Below are 16,632 nucleotides of genomic sequence, written 5' to 3'. Positions count from 1 at the left end.
CGGCACACCTGTAATAGGTGCAGTCAGTCCCCTGCCAACCGTACTCATATGTTTTGGTCTTGGCCTAAATTGACAACTTTTTGGACAAACTTTTTTGACACCATGAGTAGAGCCTACGGGCACACTATCCCTCAGAACCCTTTGTCAGCCATTTTTGGCATTTCCCCAGACACTGACCTCCCTGTTGCGCTGAGGCGGGCCCTGGCATTTACATCTTTGCTAGCTCAAAGACTGATTCTGTTCAATTGGAAGCTCTCCCGCCCCCCTACGCACGACCGTTGGATTAAAGAGGTGCTTGACAATCTGAGGCTGGAGAAGCTCAGATCTTCTTTGAAAGGTTCTTCCTCAACATTTCTTGGGACGTGGAAGCCTTTCCTGGCGCTGGTTGACTCCCTCACCCTGTCCCCTGATTTGGAGGATTGAACCCCTCCATGTCAGTATGTCATTATTTTTTGTTTTTTAACCTCCACCCCGTTTATTTAGTCTCTTTCCCCTTTTGCCTTCTTCCCTGCCCATCTCTACTTACTTTGTCTACCCCTTTTACTGTTTTAGTTTGTAAGTTGTGTGTTTGTTTTGGTGAATGTCTGCTGGTATGCATGGGTTTGTGTGTTTGTCCTCGTTTTTGGGCCTGTGTTGGGTTGGTCCGTGGGTGGGTGGGTAGGGGACTGGTGGCAGGTGACATTCCGATCCCACTGTACTGTGTTTATTTTGTTCACTGTATGATGTCACCTGTTGTTGTAAAAATTCAATAAAAAAGTGAATAAACTAATAAAAAAAGTTAAAAAAAAGTAAACAAATAACAAAGAAAATATCGAGGGCTTGAAGCCAGAGGGGCGTAAGTGGCATTTTGGGCGAATATGAGTTCTTAGTATCAAAATAAAGGTCTCGATGAGCTCTAAATACCTATCTGAGATCAAACTGTATTGAATAAAGCAACAAAACAATAAAGACCTAACACAAAAGTGTGAGTAATGTTTGGAGCTGAAACATACATGTAGGACCCACATTTATGTTCAGAGCCAGAAGGGTGTAAGTGTAGTTGGTGCCCTAAAACAGCATTCAAAATGGCTGACACCACTGCAAAAAATGAATGAATGTAATTAAATAAATTGAACAACTCATGAATTGCCAATCAGAAGTGTGTTTAGCAAGTTCAGTGACTTTTATTACAGTCTGTACTGTTCAGCAGAAGCCCAGAATGGAAAAGTGAAATGAAAAAAATAAATAATAATGAATGAGTTAAATGAAAATTAATTACTTGTTCAAGTGTTATTCAAGTGTTAATTATTCAATCAATTCCCCTTTTGACCAATTATTTTCTGCATTGTTCCGCAGATACGCCCAATATGTCCATAGAAGACTTGGAAATGTTTGGTGCCAAAAAGGCGTATCTGACGGTTTTGCCATATTTTTTTATTTTAAAATGTTTTAGAACATGTTCATTGTGTTAATATGCCATAAGTTTATTACTTAAATACTCATTCATGTAAGTATGCCTGTGGTTGCAATGTTTGTGGTTTAAGGTTAATAATACACGTGATTGAAGTGTGGTCAAAATTTTGTTTTGTTTCTCCTGTAAAGTTTGTCAGAAACACTTACGCCCCTCTGGCTCCAAGCCCTCGAAATTAAATGAGTGAAGAAATGAAACCAAACACCTTGTAATCACGGTTTGCTTTGCATACATGATGGAATATCATACATCTCGCAAGTTATTTTAGCAAAAATGACATAACCAAATTCAAGGTTATTTTGGCTAGAAATGTGTTTCTCATAGTCAGACTATATCGGGTCTGTAGTGAACCGGTGAGATAACGGCTATTATTCCTGGATATGAAGTGTTGTTTAAACCCCTCAGCAGGGAGTGAGTGATGTTGTGAATAATAATAGCACTTCAGTTGTTATTGGAATCTGCCCTTGCTTTTCATTGAATGATCATTTTCCTCTGTAGCTTCGAGTTCATTCCTGAAAATATGATCCAGAATAAGAGTGTCAATAAACCCAGCCAACAAAAATATGTTCTAAAAATCATGTGCTATGAAAGTTAAGAAAACGTTATTTCTCAATATTCTTCCAAAAAATCATGTTTTTTTTATGTTTTGGAAAACGTTAAGGGAACATTCCATTGTATCATTCTTCTAACATAATGGGAACGTTACTTTTGAACGTGCGGAAACAAGTAACATTATTTTAAAAAAAGTTTCAGGAACTCTCCATGAACATTCTGTTATTCTGTTACTGGAAGAATGTTTGTTCCTAACTTCGAGGACAGAACGTTCCCTGTTCTCCGAGACAAGCTTCAACACGAGCAGCTTTACTTCAGTTCATCAGTAACCAGAGGAGTTGAAGACAAAAACAAACAAACACACGTGGCTAAATGTTTTTTTTATTTACTTGTTAAGACAAAAAAGTCATTTCCAGATTCAGGTCCATTTTAAATAAAAGCTCCAGTTTACAAATGCAGAGACTATAGACATCAATTACTGACAGCAAGATTCATAAAAATAAACTCTTCCATGCAAACGTTCATCTGGAAAGCGAATAAAAAAGCATGTGGAGATTGCAGGCCTGTGATTATCCACACACACACACACACACACACACACACCGATCGATGGAGAGCAAGTGCTGCGTTTCAGAGCGTTTCAGGACAGCGCTTTCAGAGGGACAAAGGGAAAGACAAATAGTTTCTTCTCATAAATTACAGACTTCCAACAAACAGCTCTCGTCCCGTACCAGCACAAAGAGCGATTACACAGGTCACAGACACACAGGAATGCTGGGAGAATGGCTTCTCCTCCAACAAAGAGCGGATTGACGCGCGGCTCATTCAGCAGCGCTAGCCAGCGTTAAACTAGGCCACGATTAAGCAACTTCAATCACCACCGAGACCCTCTTTTTCTTCCCACTGTCCTTTGCCAATCTTAGAAACTGTTGGATCAAGTTTTAAACATCATTTATGTGGAAATTTGGCCGTGAGTTCCATCGTCGTTCTCGCCGTCTCAGTTGTTTTCCTGTGAAACGGTTGTTTCCTGTAAAAAAACAACATAAAAGCGGTCAAACAAAAGCACAAGCTTCTAATTAACAGATAAAGACTTAAAACTTAAAAGCGAGTGAACGACGAGCTCATTGGCGCTTTGCTATCTTATCTTATCAAAGCACAGCGCTGATGTTGAAACTATTCTGTCCAGACAGCGATTTGGTCAAAGTAAAGTTATGCAAGCTGTGAATGCAGATAAGTTTGGCAGAAGTGGAGCACATGTGGAAGACATTATCCTGCGGGAACAGACGTTACGTCACGGAGCGTTCAGGGCTCTACACACTCCGACTGAAGCCACACGACATCACTGCTAATACACTGATAACAGCTTATCTTCAGATAAATACATATTAACTTTCCAGCCTGAGACTCTTTCAAAGAGTTCCAGTTCATTCAGATTCACCCGATTGATCTTATCGGATCGTTTGAGGCTTGTTTCTTAAAAAGGCTTTTCATGAAACCCCAAAACACTTTTTTTGAGATGTGATCTGATATGTACAGGCTGCACATCAATGACAACACTAAAAGCACAATACATTTTACCAAAAAGTGGAAATTGGTTATTTTTGCATTTTTATGAGCAATTTCGTTCTTCCGGGTTGAAAAACAAAGTCAAAGCACTATCAGGGAATGTGAGGTAGAAGTGAGGCTTCGGGAGTGTGTGATTGGCTGAATGTGAGGTAGAAGCGAGCCGGAGTGTGTGATTGGCTGAATGTGAGGTAGAAGCGAGCTGGAGTGTGTGATTGGCTGAATGTGAGGTAGAAGCGAGCTGGAGTGTGTGATTGGCTGAATGTGAGGAAGAAGTGAGCCGGAGTGTGTGATTGGCTGAATGTGAGGTACAGTGTGTGATTGGCTGCGGCACGATTCTACGTCTGCTAACCCTCGAGCGACTCTTTGCGTTTATTCATGAGAAAGAGCTTGATCTATCCAATCACAGCGCTGTATTACGCATGAGATCATCGCATTACAGGAGAATTCAAACATCATGCGAGAGCAGTTTCTGCCCCCGCGATAAGTTTAACAACGCTCGCAACGCGGATCATATCGTTCATATACGGACCCGAGCGAGCGCGTTTCAAGCTTTTATGGACATATTTCATATACTCTAGTTAACATGAACCAGCACTGTGTGCGCACATGTCTTCATCAGATGAAATATATGTGCGAATAAGGACACTGATACAGCCGTACGTCTGAGCATGAACGAGACCACACGGTGGACTATTCTGATGCACAGAACACAACGATGTAGTGGGCACTTTAAAGTCACCATGAAATAAAAACTAACTGTGTTTTTTTATGGAATATTACAGTGTTTATCATTAATGATTTATAGGTGCACATCATTATAGTGTTAATAAAGTTGACTCAGAATAAGTTCCTCTTGCAGCATCTCTTCTCTTCTCTGATGACGAGGGCGGGGCAACCTGTCACTCACATGAGCTCAGCCAATAGCAAACCACAACCATCCAATCAATTCCCTATGGACACAATCTAGCCCCGCCCACATGTGCTCTTGTTCCTGAAGCGCTTCACTCGGAAATACGACACAATAGAGGAGAAAACACTAGCGTAACTTCAGTCTCATGATGACTTTAATTCTAACACACATTCGACTGATGAAACGAGGATGAAGGACTCTGGCACACTCACATACGGTGTCCTCTCCCCGTATCGGCTCCAGAAGGTCATCCTGACGGCGTTGCGGTGTCCGGTGCGCTGGTCGAAGGTCTGGCAGGCCTGGAACGGGGGACTGTAGAGGTGAAGACTGACCGCGCTCTCAGTGTGACTGACGTTCTCCACGCGGTGAAGCCCGATGGAGTCTGGAACAGGGAAGCGTTTCAGGTCATGCAGATCAAAATTCTAATTGTCTGATCTGTTGCAAAAAAGCGTTGTTGATGAATATAATATATTAATAAGAAATAAACAATTTTGGTATAAGATAAGATCAGTGATTTATTCTACTTTATGATGCTGGAAACTATTATCGCCTGATTGTTTCTGGTTTCCTTTGCAACTCATTATGTGCTTTGTTAAACACTGTTACAAACACCACAAACTCATAGAAAAAACCAAGAGTCAAACTGCGCAACTAAATGAAACACTGATCACCATAATGGCGACCAAACATTTTCAATAAAACATCAATATCTAAACCTCTGTTAATTCCCAATAAGAACATCAGCAGATGAAAGTCAGAAATAAAGTCAAGCTGGTTATTAATAAGTAACGCTGGTAATGCTGTTTGTGTAGTTGTTTAATCCTCCTCTGCTGAGATCTTGAGAGATTTAATGTCTTCTTTGATCTTCAGTTGATTTCATCTAAGACTGTGGCTAAAGTCAGTTGTAGTTCTTGTGTTTGTCAAGTCTTGTTTCATGTCTCAGTCATGTGATTCCCTGTTTTAGTCATGTGACCCTGCCATGTGTTCTCTTATATGTGTCATGTTCTTATTGGTTCATTGTATGATTGTGCACAGGTGTCCCTTGTCTTGTCATTAGTCCCTGTATATTTCAGCCCTCATGTTTGCCTTGTTACTTTGCCAAGTATTGTTACGTGTAACCACTGTATAGCGTCACGTCCATGTCCATGTTCATGTTTCTGTTTTGAGTTCCATGCCTTGCAAACCTGAGTCTCTTCACTAACCCTGCCAAGCCAGTGTCTACGGACAAGATGGCCACCGCACGTGTGTCTACTGAAGGGGTGGATGCTGGAATCAATATATATCTAATGAGTGATTTTAATCAAGGTATTAATCAATATTTTTCCTTCTAAATATCACATGAGTTGAAAGACTTCTCTAGGCTAATGAGATTTTACTTTGTTATAGAAGTTGCCAGTGTGGTATTCTCTAATGTCTGTATTAAATATCTGAGCGGTGACTGAAGGGTCTAGCCCACGCCAGTAATGCAGTCACAGTGCTTGCTTATTTAGCCGGCTTCCAGAGATGAAATATGGACACGTTTTGTTTGAGAAAGGTCTTCAACATGTGTTAAAACATATAAGGGTCATTGGAACCAATAGTTAAAGGGACCATTTCTTTGTTAAAGTCTTACTTTCCAGTTAGATTAAAAGTGTCCTCTCCTTGAGAGAAAGAACGTACTATCTTGATGTTTTGAGAAGACTCTCCTATTTTCAGTTAGAGCCTGGCCAAATCCAACCTTGAAGAAGCTGTGTGTGTGTGTGTGTGTGTGTTAGTCTTCTTGGTTACAGGTTAGGGAACAACTGGCATTATAGGAGATTGGCTGAGTTCTGGACAGGCTGGCACCCAACAACCCAGATCTGCGACCTGGAAGGTCACAACGTGCCGAACTTCAGGGTCCGAGTGTCTGCATAATCGATGGAGATGTGTCTCAGTCTATCTGTATATGTGTGGAAAATTACTGTTTATCTATTTCTTAGCCAATGAGAGTCATTCAACCTGAAGCAAGAACGTAGCTTAGACCTTGGTGAAGGGTATAACTGCTGTGTGTGTGTGTGTGGTGAATGGTATAACTGCTGTGTGTGTGTGTGTGTGTGTGTGTGTGTGCTGAACTTCTGCTGATGAAACTGCAAACTATCTTCAGTAAAAAAATTATTTTATTTATTATAATTCTGTCTCGTCTTAAATTGACTGCACTTCTGACTCCGGGTCTTAATTAATCATATCTGGTCCTTGGGTCTTTAACTCTAAATCCCCTTACACTTCGGACAAGATGGCCGCCGCGCCCGATTCAGATATGGACGATGCAACGCTGATCATCATGACTACGGCTATTTTGTGTGTGTGGGCAGCACATCGACTCCAACCCGTGAGCCGGCCGAGCCAGAGGCCCCTGGCTAAGATGGCGCCGTTCCAGAGTCTCGTCCCAAGATGGCCACAAGACTGGTTGCCCACTGAAGCTAAGCAGGGTTGAGCATGGTCAGTACCTGGATGGGAGACTCCTGGGAAAACCAGGCTGGTACTGGAAGAGGTGTTAGTGAGGCCAGCAGGGGGCGCTCACCCTGTGGTCTGTGTGGGTCCTAATGCCCCAGTATAGTGACGGGGACATTATACTGTCAAGGAGCACCGTCCTTCGGATGAGACGTTAAACTGAGGTCCAGACTCTCTGTGGTCACAAAAAATCCCAGGATGTCCTTTGAAAGAGTAGGGGTGTAACCCCGGAGTCCTGGCCAAAGTTTGCCCATTTGCCTTCCATCATGGCCTCCTAATCATGCCTATATATACTCATTGGCTTCATCACTGTCTCCAGCTGGTGTGTGGTGGGCGTTCATCAGGTGGTGCTGCACATTGGTGGTGGTTGAGGAGATTCCCCCCCTTCTATGTAAATCGTTTTGAGAGCCGAGAAAAGCGCTATATAAATGTTATGAATTATTATTATTATTATTATTATTATGAGCTCACTGCAGGCCACGCCTCTATAGCTCCACCCAAGAACATTTTGGGGGAGGGCAGTAGGTTCTTTGTTAGGGCCACTGAGGCCACACCCCTGTAGCTGGCTCCGCCCACACTCCACGGCCCAGGCCCACCATTGCCATGTCCATGTTCTGTCCCCTGCACTTCTCCATCCCTCCTGAGCTTCTGTTGTCTTGTTTTGTTGTTTTGTCTGGGTAGGAGCCGCCCATAGATCTGTCAAGTCTTGTTTAATGTCTCAGTCATGCGATTCCCTGTTTTAGTCATGTGACCCTGCCATGTGTTCCCTTTTATGTGTCATGTTCTTATTGGATCATTGTATAATTGTGCACAGGTGTCCCTTGTATTGTATTGTATTAATAAACTGCACTTGGGTTCTACAACTTGCCATCAGTGGATTAAATGTTCCAGTGTTTCTCTTTTTTCTGTTCTTGTTGTTTGTCTTTCCTTCAGTATATTGTTAACAGCAGGTGTTCATCATTTATGCTCTATGCTTTAACAGTCTTTAGAGTGGGACCATATGTACTCAGAGCAGAGTTAATTTACCTGGGATTGTGATATGCACAGATCCTTTATGTTTAAGAGTGTAGTGTAATGTTCTCCTCTCACCGTTGATGTAAGCGCACTGGTTCTCCAGCAGGACCCGCTGGGATTTCTGCACCATCCCGGCCGGAAGCTTGCGATCCGGCCACTCGAACAGCGTCTCCTTCAGCTGACCCTGCAGGAGCTTCAGGAAGCAGTGCGCGTCTGTGTGATCGTGGATACTACTGTAGTGGAGCAAACACAGCACACTCAGTGTGTGTGTGTGTGTGTGTGTGTGTGTGTGTGTGTGTGAGAGAGTGTGTGAGAGTGTGTGTGTGTGAGTGTGTGTGTGTATGTGTGAGAGTGTGTGTGAGTGTGAGAGTGTGTGTGAGTGTGAGTGTGTGTGTGTGAGTGTGTGTGTGTGTGTGTGTGTGTGTGTGTGTGTGAGAGTGTGTGTGTGTATGTGTGAGAGTGTGTGTGAGTGTGAGTGTGTGTGAGTGTGTGTGTGTGTGTGAGTGTGTGTGAGTGTGAGAGTGTGTGTGAGTGTGAGTGTGTGTGAGTGTGTGTGAGTGTGTGTGTGAGTGTGAGTGTGTGTGAGTGTGAGAGTGTGTGTGAGTGTGAGAGTGTGTGTGAGTGTGTGTGTGTGTGTGTGTGTGTGTGTGTGAGGCATTCTGTTTGTTATGCTTTTATGATGAGTTTATCTCAGATTCACTCAGCTCCATTTTGCATTTATTAAGGGCTTTCAATATATAATCTCTCTTTATGACTGAACTAATCACAAGACATTGGACTCTTCGTTATCAGCCGGTTAATATCTCTAATTCATCGACGCATGTGTTCTGCTTGTTTAATTATTGATCGATAAATGACTCTAGGCTTTCAGGTTCTGAACAGTAAATACAGACGGAAGCATCAGTGTGTGTGTGTGTGAGTGAGTGAGTGTGTGTAAGTGATTGAGTGTGTGTGAGTGTGTGTGTGAGTGACTGAGTGAGTGAGTGTGTGTGTGTGTGTGTGTGTGTGTGTGTGTGTGTGTGTGTGTGTGTGAGTGTGTGAGTGATTGAGTGTGAGTGAGTGCGTGTGTTTGTGTGTGTGATTGAGTGTATGTGTGTGTGAGCATGTGTGTGTGTGTGTGTCTGAGTGTGAGTGTGTGTGTGTGAGTGTGTGTGTGTGAGCGTTTACCTGCCGTGTCCTTCACCCCAGCACAGGATCATCAGGTTGAACTTTCCGTTCCCCTCATCCACCAGATTCCTGGTGTACCTGTACAGACACGCTCTCATCCGTCAGGACTCACACAATCATGCTATTATGACAATTATGACATACTAATTCCCTTAAAGTCATATAATAATGAGATAAAAAATTATTAAATAAAAAGTCGAAATCAAATTCCTCAAGTGTCGGTCAAAAATGACCAGTTTTTTTTTTATTTCAATGAAATTATTGTACTATATTTTAGGTCAATAATGTTTTTATATAATATTTTGTAATTTTAGGGGATTTTACGGTACTAAATTATATTTATGGAATAGTTATGATCCATTTATTACCTGTTATTCACTTTTTGAGCACAGACCTGGAAATGAACTGTGGTAAATCTTGAATGTTTTAAAGCACAGACTGAAGTCTGGTCTCTCTCTAAAGAAGATTATTGATAAAGTGGAAAAAATAAGTGAAATAAAAAAAAGTTATAGACATTAAAGTTTATTGTTATGAAAAATGCACAAAAATAATATTTTCAATTTTAATATGAAATATATATATTCCAAAACACATTTTGCTCTAAAATGGAGTTATCTTCCAAATTTGAAGTTGATATCTGAGGAAATGAGAGTTCGGTGAGATGTTGTTCACTGCAGTACCGAACGCTTCCACTACAACGCTTCCCCTAGAACGCAGTACCAAACGCTTCCACTAGAACGCTTCCACTAGAACGCAGTACCGAACGCTTCCACTAGAACGCTTCCCCTAGAACGCAGTACCGAACGCTTCCCCTAGAACGCAGTACCGAACGCTTCCACTAGAACGCAGTACCGAACGCTTCCACTAGAACGCAGTACCAAACGCTTCCCCTAGAACGCAGTACCGAACGCTTCCCCTAGAACGCAGTACCGAACGCTTCCACTAGAACGCAGTACCGAACGCTTCCACTAGAACGCAGTACCAAACGCTTCCACTAGAACGCTTCCCCTAGAACGCAGTACCGAACGCTTCCCCTAGAACGCAGTACCGAACGCTTCCCCAAGAACGCAGTACCGAACGCTTCCCCTAGAACGCAGTACCGAACGCTTCCCCAAGAACGCAGTACCGAACGCTTCCCCTAGAACGCAGTACCGAACGCTTCCACTAGAACGCAGTACCGAACGCTTCCCCTAGAACGCAGTACCGAACGCTTCCCCTAGAACGCAGTACCGAACGCTTCCACTAGAACGCAGTACCAAACGCTTCCACTAGAACGCTTCCCCTAGAACGCAGTACCGAACGCTTCCCCTAGAACGCAGTACCGAACGCTTCCCCTAGAACGCAGTACCGAACGCTTCCCCTAGAACGCAGTACCGAACGCTTCCACTAGAACGCAGTACCGAACGCTTCCCCTAGAACGCAGTACCGAAGGCTTCCACTAGAACGCAGTACCGAACACTTCCACTAGAACGCAGTACCGAACACTTCCACTAGAACGCAGTACCGAACACTTCCACTAGAACGCTTCCCCTAGAACGCAGTACCGAACACTTCCACTAGAACGCAGTACCGAACACTTCCACTAGAACGCAGTACCGAACACTTCCACTAGAACGCTTCCCCTAGAACGCAGTACCGAACACTTCCACTAGAACGCAGTACCGAACACTTCCCCTAGAACGCAGTACCGAACGCTTCCACTAGAACGCAGTACCGAACGCTTCCCCTAGAACGCAGTACCGAACACTTCCACTAGAACGCTTCCCCTAGAACGCAGTACCGAACGCTTCCCCTAGAACGCAGTACCGAACGCTTCCCCTAGAACGCAGTACCGAACGCTTCCCCTAGAACGCAGTACCGAACGCTTCCCCTAGAACGCAGTACCGAACGCTTCCACTAGAACGCAGTACCGAACGCTTCCCCTAGAACGCAGTACCGAAGGCTTCCACTAGAACGCAGTACCGAACGCTTCCACTAGAACGCAGTACCGAACGCTTCCACTAGAACGCAGTACCGAACGCTTCCACTAGAACGCAGTACCGAACGCTTCCACTAGAACGCAGTACCGAACGCTTCCACTAGAACGCAGTACCGAACGCTTCCACTAGAACGCAGTACCGAAGGCTTCCACTAGAACGCAGTACCGAACGCTTCCACTAGAGGAACTTCCGTTCCCGTTCGTTTCCAATCCGCTCATTGTTGACGCGAGCAGCTCAAGTGTGACGGTCTTTTTCAGGATCATTTCAACTTTTTGAATCATATCCATGATTTTTTTTGTGTGTTAAAACCTTTACTAAGTTTCATAGCATTCTGATGAAGTAAAACAAAATCTCTTATGATTTAGCGCATCATAGTTATGACTTATTGTATCATCATTTGGACTTTTGTCATAATTATTATGATTTACAAAAGCATGAATATTTCTTCTCTGGCAGAAATTGGCTTCCATACAGTTTTTTTATTTATTTTGTATTTCCATCCTATACGAGTTGATTTTTAAATGATGATTTATTAATAAAATCACAGTTTGTTGTTGCTGCTACTGAATGAATGAACCTTCACACACTGCTTTGCTACTCCTTACGCATATTGATTTCAGTAAATTGAGTGAATGAGATAAAGAGAACAGTTTGTGTCGAACAGTCGAGAGAGATTAGTTCCATGTGTCGGGAATGTGTGTTTTTCTGCTGGAACATTTGATGGAAGGAGAGCAGCGGGTGTGCGCCTGGAGCCGCGCTCTGATTGGCCAGCGCCATCCCCGCCCCTGAAGCGAAGCCCCGCCCCCTTAAAACATCAACTCCAGCAATAAAATCATCATTCGAGACCCAATAATTCTCTAAACAAAGGAACATTATTTGTGGGATAATTGGTGTAAAAGTCAAATAATTAAAGTCTAATTCTCTGTTTGTGTTTACATCTGATGCTTAGAGGCAGACTGAGAAGTTTACAGCATAAAATTTACATTTTATCTTTATGTTAATTTCATTGGCACTTTTTAGTTGTGTTTTCAGTGTGAAGCTGCTTTGATACAATCTGTATTGTAAGAAGCGCTATATAAATAAAGGTGACTTGACTTGACTTGACTTTAATATATATATATAAACCTGTTGATTGTACGCCTAAATGCGTAATATTAGCAGAGAATAGCAAAATAACTGCCTAAACATTATTTAGTAATAAATGACAAGTAATATCGTTAATAATAATAATAATAATAATAATAATAATAATAATTACCTGTACTGGTCAAATTTGGCGAATTTCATCCAATCCTGAGGGTTGCTTTCATACGCTTCCATGATGCTCTGCACTTCCTCCACATTAACAGAGTCATTTTCAAAAATCTTGTGCAGAGTTTTAATCAGATCGTCCAGAGTTTCTGGCTTGATTACTTCAGTCTGCTCCATCTTAGCGGTTCTTCTGCGGCGCGAGTCTCACGGACGAGTTTTTATATCGGGATTTAATGGACTGAACCACTGCGAGAGAGAGGGGGGTCGGCGGATCTAAACTACAGCTTTACTGCACTGATCGTGTGTAAACATGCACTCTCGGCCATGGAGGAGATGTAAATACACCATCACTACTTTAACAAACCAACATATGAGAGCAAATAAATATATTTTTGTTTCTTTATCAATCTTTACCAATGTCCCACCCCTTTTACAGTTTGGATCGACACGCTTTTTTATTCAGTAAGCTGAACTTTCTTCAAATGATGTTATTACAGTAACTTCATATTTACCGGTAGTTATATCTCTAAATTGGTACCTTCACACGTACAGTAAAAAGATAAAAGCGTCATAGCAGTGAATCTTTTTTTTATGGAAAAAGGGTAGATTTGTCCACGTACCAATATTGTGCAGAAATAATAATGCTGATTCTTTAGAGATGTTCTAGAGTCTTTAATAGAAAGGAAAACCAGCAGATAAACTGTCGGACAATAAGAAGGAGAGAATATTTAATTATTTGTTTGTTTTAAAACTACAGAATGCTATTCTGCTTTGTAAAGGTTTCTCGTGTCCTAGATTGTTTTCACATATTTGTGTGATCTTGCGCCACCATGTGGCCGATCATGAGCAATCAGGTTTATTTACAGTAGTTTAGGTGGACTAGGGCCTGGGGTCCTGGGCTTGAGTTTATGTTTAGGCCCTACTTACGCTACAAGCATCATTATGGAGTAGCACAAATTACATCAAAATTAAAATATGCTCTGAAGTTCCTAGAACAATTAATATGCAACATGCCTATAGTCAAAGTTGAGTGGTAGGCTAATATTAAATAGTCATTATAATACAATATAATGCAGGATGTGCTCTCTCGGTTGAGAGAAGATCAAAACTCTAATAATAAAGCCAAGAGAAAACAGTATTTTTAAACCCATTGTCACAGCGATCGGCCCTCTAATGTCAGATTCTGAAAGTTAGTCAACAAATTCCATCAGAATGCAAAGACACGGTGTATGACTATTATGACCAAATAAAAGGAAGCATTTTTGGATTGACACTGTTTAGACATGGCATGTATGGATGTAAACAGCAAATTATAATTGCATAAATTATGTTAAGAGATTAATGTTTAAAATGTAAATTTGTTTATGTGGAAATATGAAATGATTGAAAAAAAAAAAAGAAATAAGTACTTTTTAACTATGAAACACCGCCAGTAGGTGGCGGCAAATCTCCATCTTAATGAGGGAGTTGAATCCTTTATTTGATTATGGCCTGTAAGCTCTCAGTCGGAGGATATTAAGGCCCGGGTATTTTATTCCGTCTTTCAAACTATAGTCTTTCAAGCTACTCGAGCGCAGAAAGAGGCGTTCGGTGCTCAAGTCTCTGCTCTGGGCTGATTATAGCCATAGACAGTATGATTATAGCCCTCGCTCGCACATGGCCAGACAGTGGAAATACGGCTAATAATTTCTGGACTGGCATACAAGTTAACCGAACAAAGCAAACGAAAAATAAAATGGGTTATGTCCCCCTATGGGCTGCAGTCCAGTCTCCAGCCCAGTATAGCCCAGTCAAACCCAGTATAGCCCAGTCTAGCCCAGTCAAACCCAGTATAGCCCAGTCTAGCCCAGGCAAACCCAGTCTAGCCCAGTCAAACCCAGTCAAACCCAGTATAGCCCAGTCAAACCCAGTATAGCCCAGTCTAGCCCAGTCTAGCCCAGTCAAACCCAGTCAAACCCAGTCTAGCCCAGTATAGCCCAGTCTAGCCCAGTCAAACCCAGTCAAACCAAGTATAGCCCAGTATAGCCCAGTATAGCCCAGTCTAGCCCAGTCAAACCCAGTCAAACCCAGTATAGCCCAGTCTAGCCCAGTCTAGCCCAGTCTACCCTCTGGTGGCTCTCATGATAGTGATGTGGAGCGCCCTCTGGTGGCTCTCATGATAGTGATGTGGAGCGCCCTCTGGTGGCTCTCATGATAGTGATGTGGAGCGCCCTCTGGTGGCTCTCATGATAGTGATGTGGAGCGCCCTCTGGTGGCTCTCATGATAGTGATGAGCGCCCTCTGGTGGCTCTCATGATAGTGATGTGGAGCGCCCTCTGGTGGCTCTCATGATAGTGATGTGGAGCGCCCTCTGGTGGCTCTCATGATAGTGATGTGGAGCGCCCTCTGGTGGCTCTCATGATAGTGATGTGGAGCGCCCTCTGGTGGCTCTCATGATAGTGATGTGGAGCGCCCTCTGGTGGCTCTCATGATAGTGTGATGTGGAGCGCCCTCTGGTGGCTCTCATGATAGTGTGATGTGGAGCGCCCTCTGGTGGCTCTCATGATAGTGATGTGGAGCGCCCTCTGGTGGCTCTCATGATAGTGTGATGTGGAGCGCCCTCTGGTGGCTCTCATGATAGTGATGTGGAGCGCCCTCTGGTGGCTCTCATGATAGTGATGTGGAGCGCCCTCTGGTGGCTCTCACTCCAGCTGATGACCTGCAACTACAGATCATCAAAAGTGCACTTTTTCCAAACATTAGGGTTGTTATCACTACTCAAATTAAGTGTTTCATCTATATAAATGTTTCATTCACATCCACTTTGTTGTGTGTCAGGTAATTTGTGTTTGTCATTATTTTGCATTTGTTAAAAGTTAATAAATTTTTTTTTTAATTCACAGTCAAGTCAAGTCACCTTCATTTATATAGCGCTTTTAACAATATAGATTTTTTGCCTTTCATAATGCCATTACTATCAAACTTTTCATTTGCATCTCTTTTCGTTCAGTTTAATACATTTGTCTATTATTTAATGCAACTAAACTCCACATTATGGTGACAAAATGTCCCTAATAAGATGCAATATCTGAAATCTTTGTCCTTATGGGGACGTTTTTTGCCACATTACTGTATAAAGACCATCACAGCTTTAGATAACACAGATACTGTTACACACATTATGGGTTCAGTACCTGAGTTAGGAGATGTGTATTCTCTGATGTGGCATCTGTACTGTAACTATCTCTCCAACAAGGGTGATGGGAAACATGTATGAGGGGAAAATATACCAAAAGTGAATAAAAAAATCTGCAAAGGGTAAAATATTATAGATTATAAAATATTATTATTATTATTATTAATCTTATTTTGCACTAAAGAGTGTCTGAAATTCTTCTTATAATGTCGCCAAAAGCCAAAGTCTAGAGTTATTTCGTCATTATTTGACTGTGAACACGTGGGCTTTGCTCAGGACGATATTAGGGCCTTTATTCTCACGATCAATCTTCTGTTTTCTGTTGATGCGTGAACGAAACTTCACTATATCTGTAGCACACTCATCCACAGTAAACTTGTGCTCTGTTATGTATCATATGAAACAAAGTCAAATTCTGTCGAAAACTATTTAAAAGATAATTGCGATTTTTTAATCTCACAATTCTGACTTTTTTTCTTTCGCAATTGCAAGTTATATAGTCTGAATAATTTTCTCTGAACTGTTAGATAGTCTATAAACTTGCAATTCTGAGGGGGAAATGAAGTGTGAGACAAATTCGCAATGACCTTTTTAAATTTTTATTCATGACGGAAACAATTGCGTTATAAAGAGCGGCTCGGGATCAGTTCAGGAGACAGAGCGGATCCTCTTTAGTTACAGCAGCAGATCCACATCAGTGAACATCAGGAGATACAGAACATCTTCCTGAACTCAGTCATCTCTCCTGTAATCCAGCAATCAGTGTTTAAAACAGCTGGAGATAATAATGCCACAGTTACCTCAGAAAAGCCTCTCAGTGATCAGAACCTCCACATTCAGCAAGAAGAAAATAACATTTTGCTAAATATATGCAGTTCCAGGGACGTGCACAGGGGGGTTGCTCAGGTTGCCCGGGCAACTGCCCATATGCCCTTCTCGACTCACGTTGCCCTTCCGAATGGGAAAAAATAAATAAAAAAATAAAAGTACGGATGCAGAATTTCACATAGGCCTAGATAAAAAATAAAATAATAAAAAAAATCGCAAAGCCTCATTCACTTCCATTCGGGCACGGAAAGTGAAAGTCAGTAGGGGAAGG

General features: G+C 42.2%; 1 protein-coding gene across 1 annotated transcript; it reads right to left on the bottom strand.

The window, feature by feature from the left end:
• Positions 1–2,367: 2,367 nt before the first annotated feature.
• cdo1 (cysteine dioxygenase, type I) lies at positions 2,368–12,571 on the bottom strand. The gene is made up of 5 exons (XM_084389056.1): positions 12,366–12,571; positions 9,129–9,206; positions 8,037–8,194; positions 4,691–4,860; positions 2,368–3,029 (listed from the first exon to the last, which is right to left on the bottom strand). Exons 1-5 carry the CDS (start codon positions 12,533–12,535, stop codon positions 3,000–3,002), a joined length of 606 nt encoding a protein of 201 aa, XP_084245182.1. The 5' UTR covers positions 12,536–12,571; the 3' UTR covers positions 2,368–2,999.
• Positions 12,572–16,632: the final 4,061 nt, after the last annotated feature.

Source organism: Rutilus rutilus, assembly GCF_951802725.1.
Source record: "Rutilus rutilus genome assembly, chromosome: 19".
Taxonomy (NCBI): domain Eukaryota; kingdom Metazoa; phylum Chordata; class Actinopteri; order Cypriniformes; family Leuciscidae; genus Rutilus; species Rutilus rutilus.
The sequence above is the reverse complement of the archived record's forward strand: the minus strand, read 5'-3'. Positions and strand labels throughout refer to the sequence as shown.

What these genes read in the sequence shown, in the direction of transcription:
- cdo1 (XM_084389056.1), bottom strand. Translation starts at nt 12,535, where the DNA reads ATGGAGCAGACTGAAGTAATCAAGCCAGAAACTCTGGACGATCTGATT. An exon ending in GCCAAATTTGACCAGTACAG is followed by an intron (nt 9,207 to 12,365) that starts GTAATTATTATT and finishes GTGTCTGTACAG; the next exon opens with GTACACCAGGAATCTGGTGG. An exon ending in ACGGGGAGAGGACACCGTAT is followed by an intron (nt 3,030 to 4,690) that starts GTGAGTGTGCCA and finishes GTTTTTTTACAG; the next exon opens with GAAACAACCGTTTCACAGGA.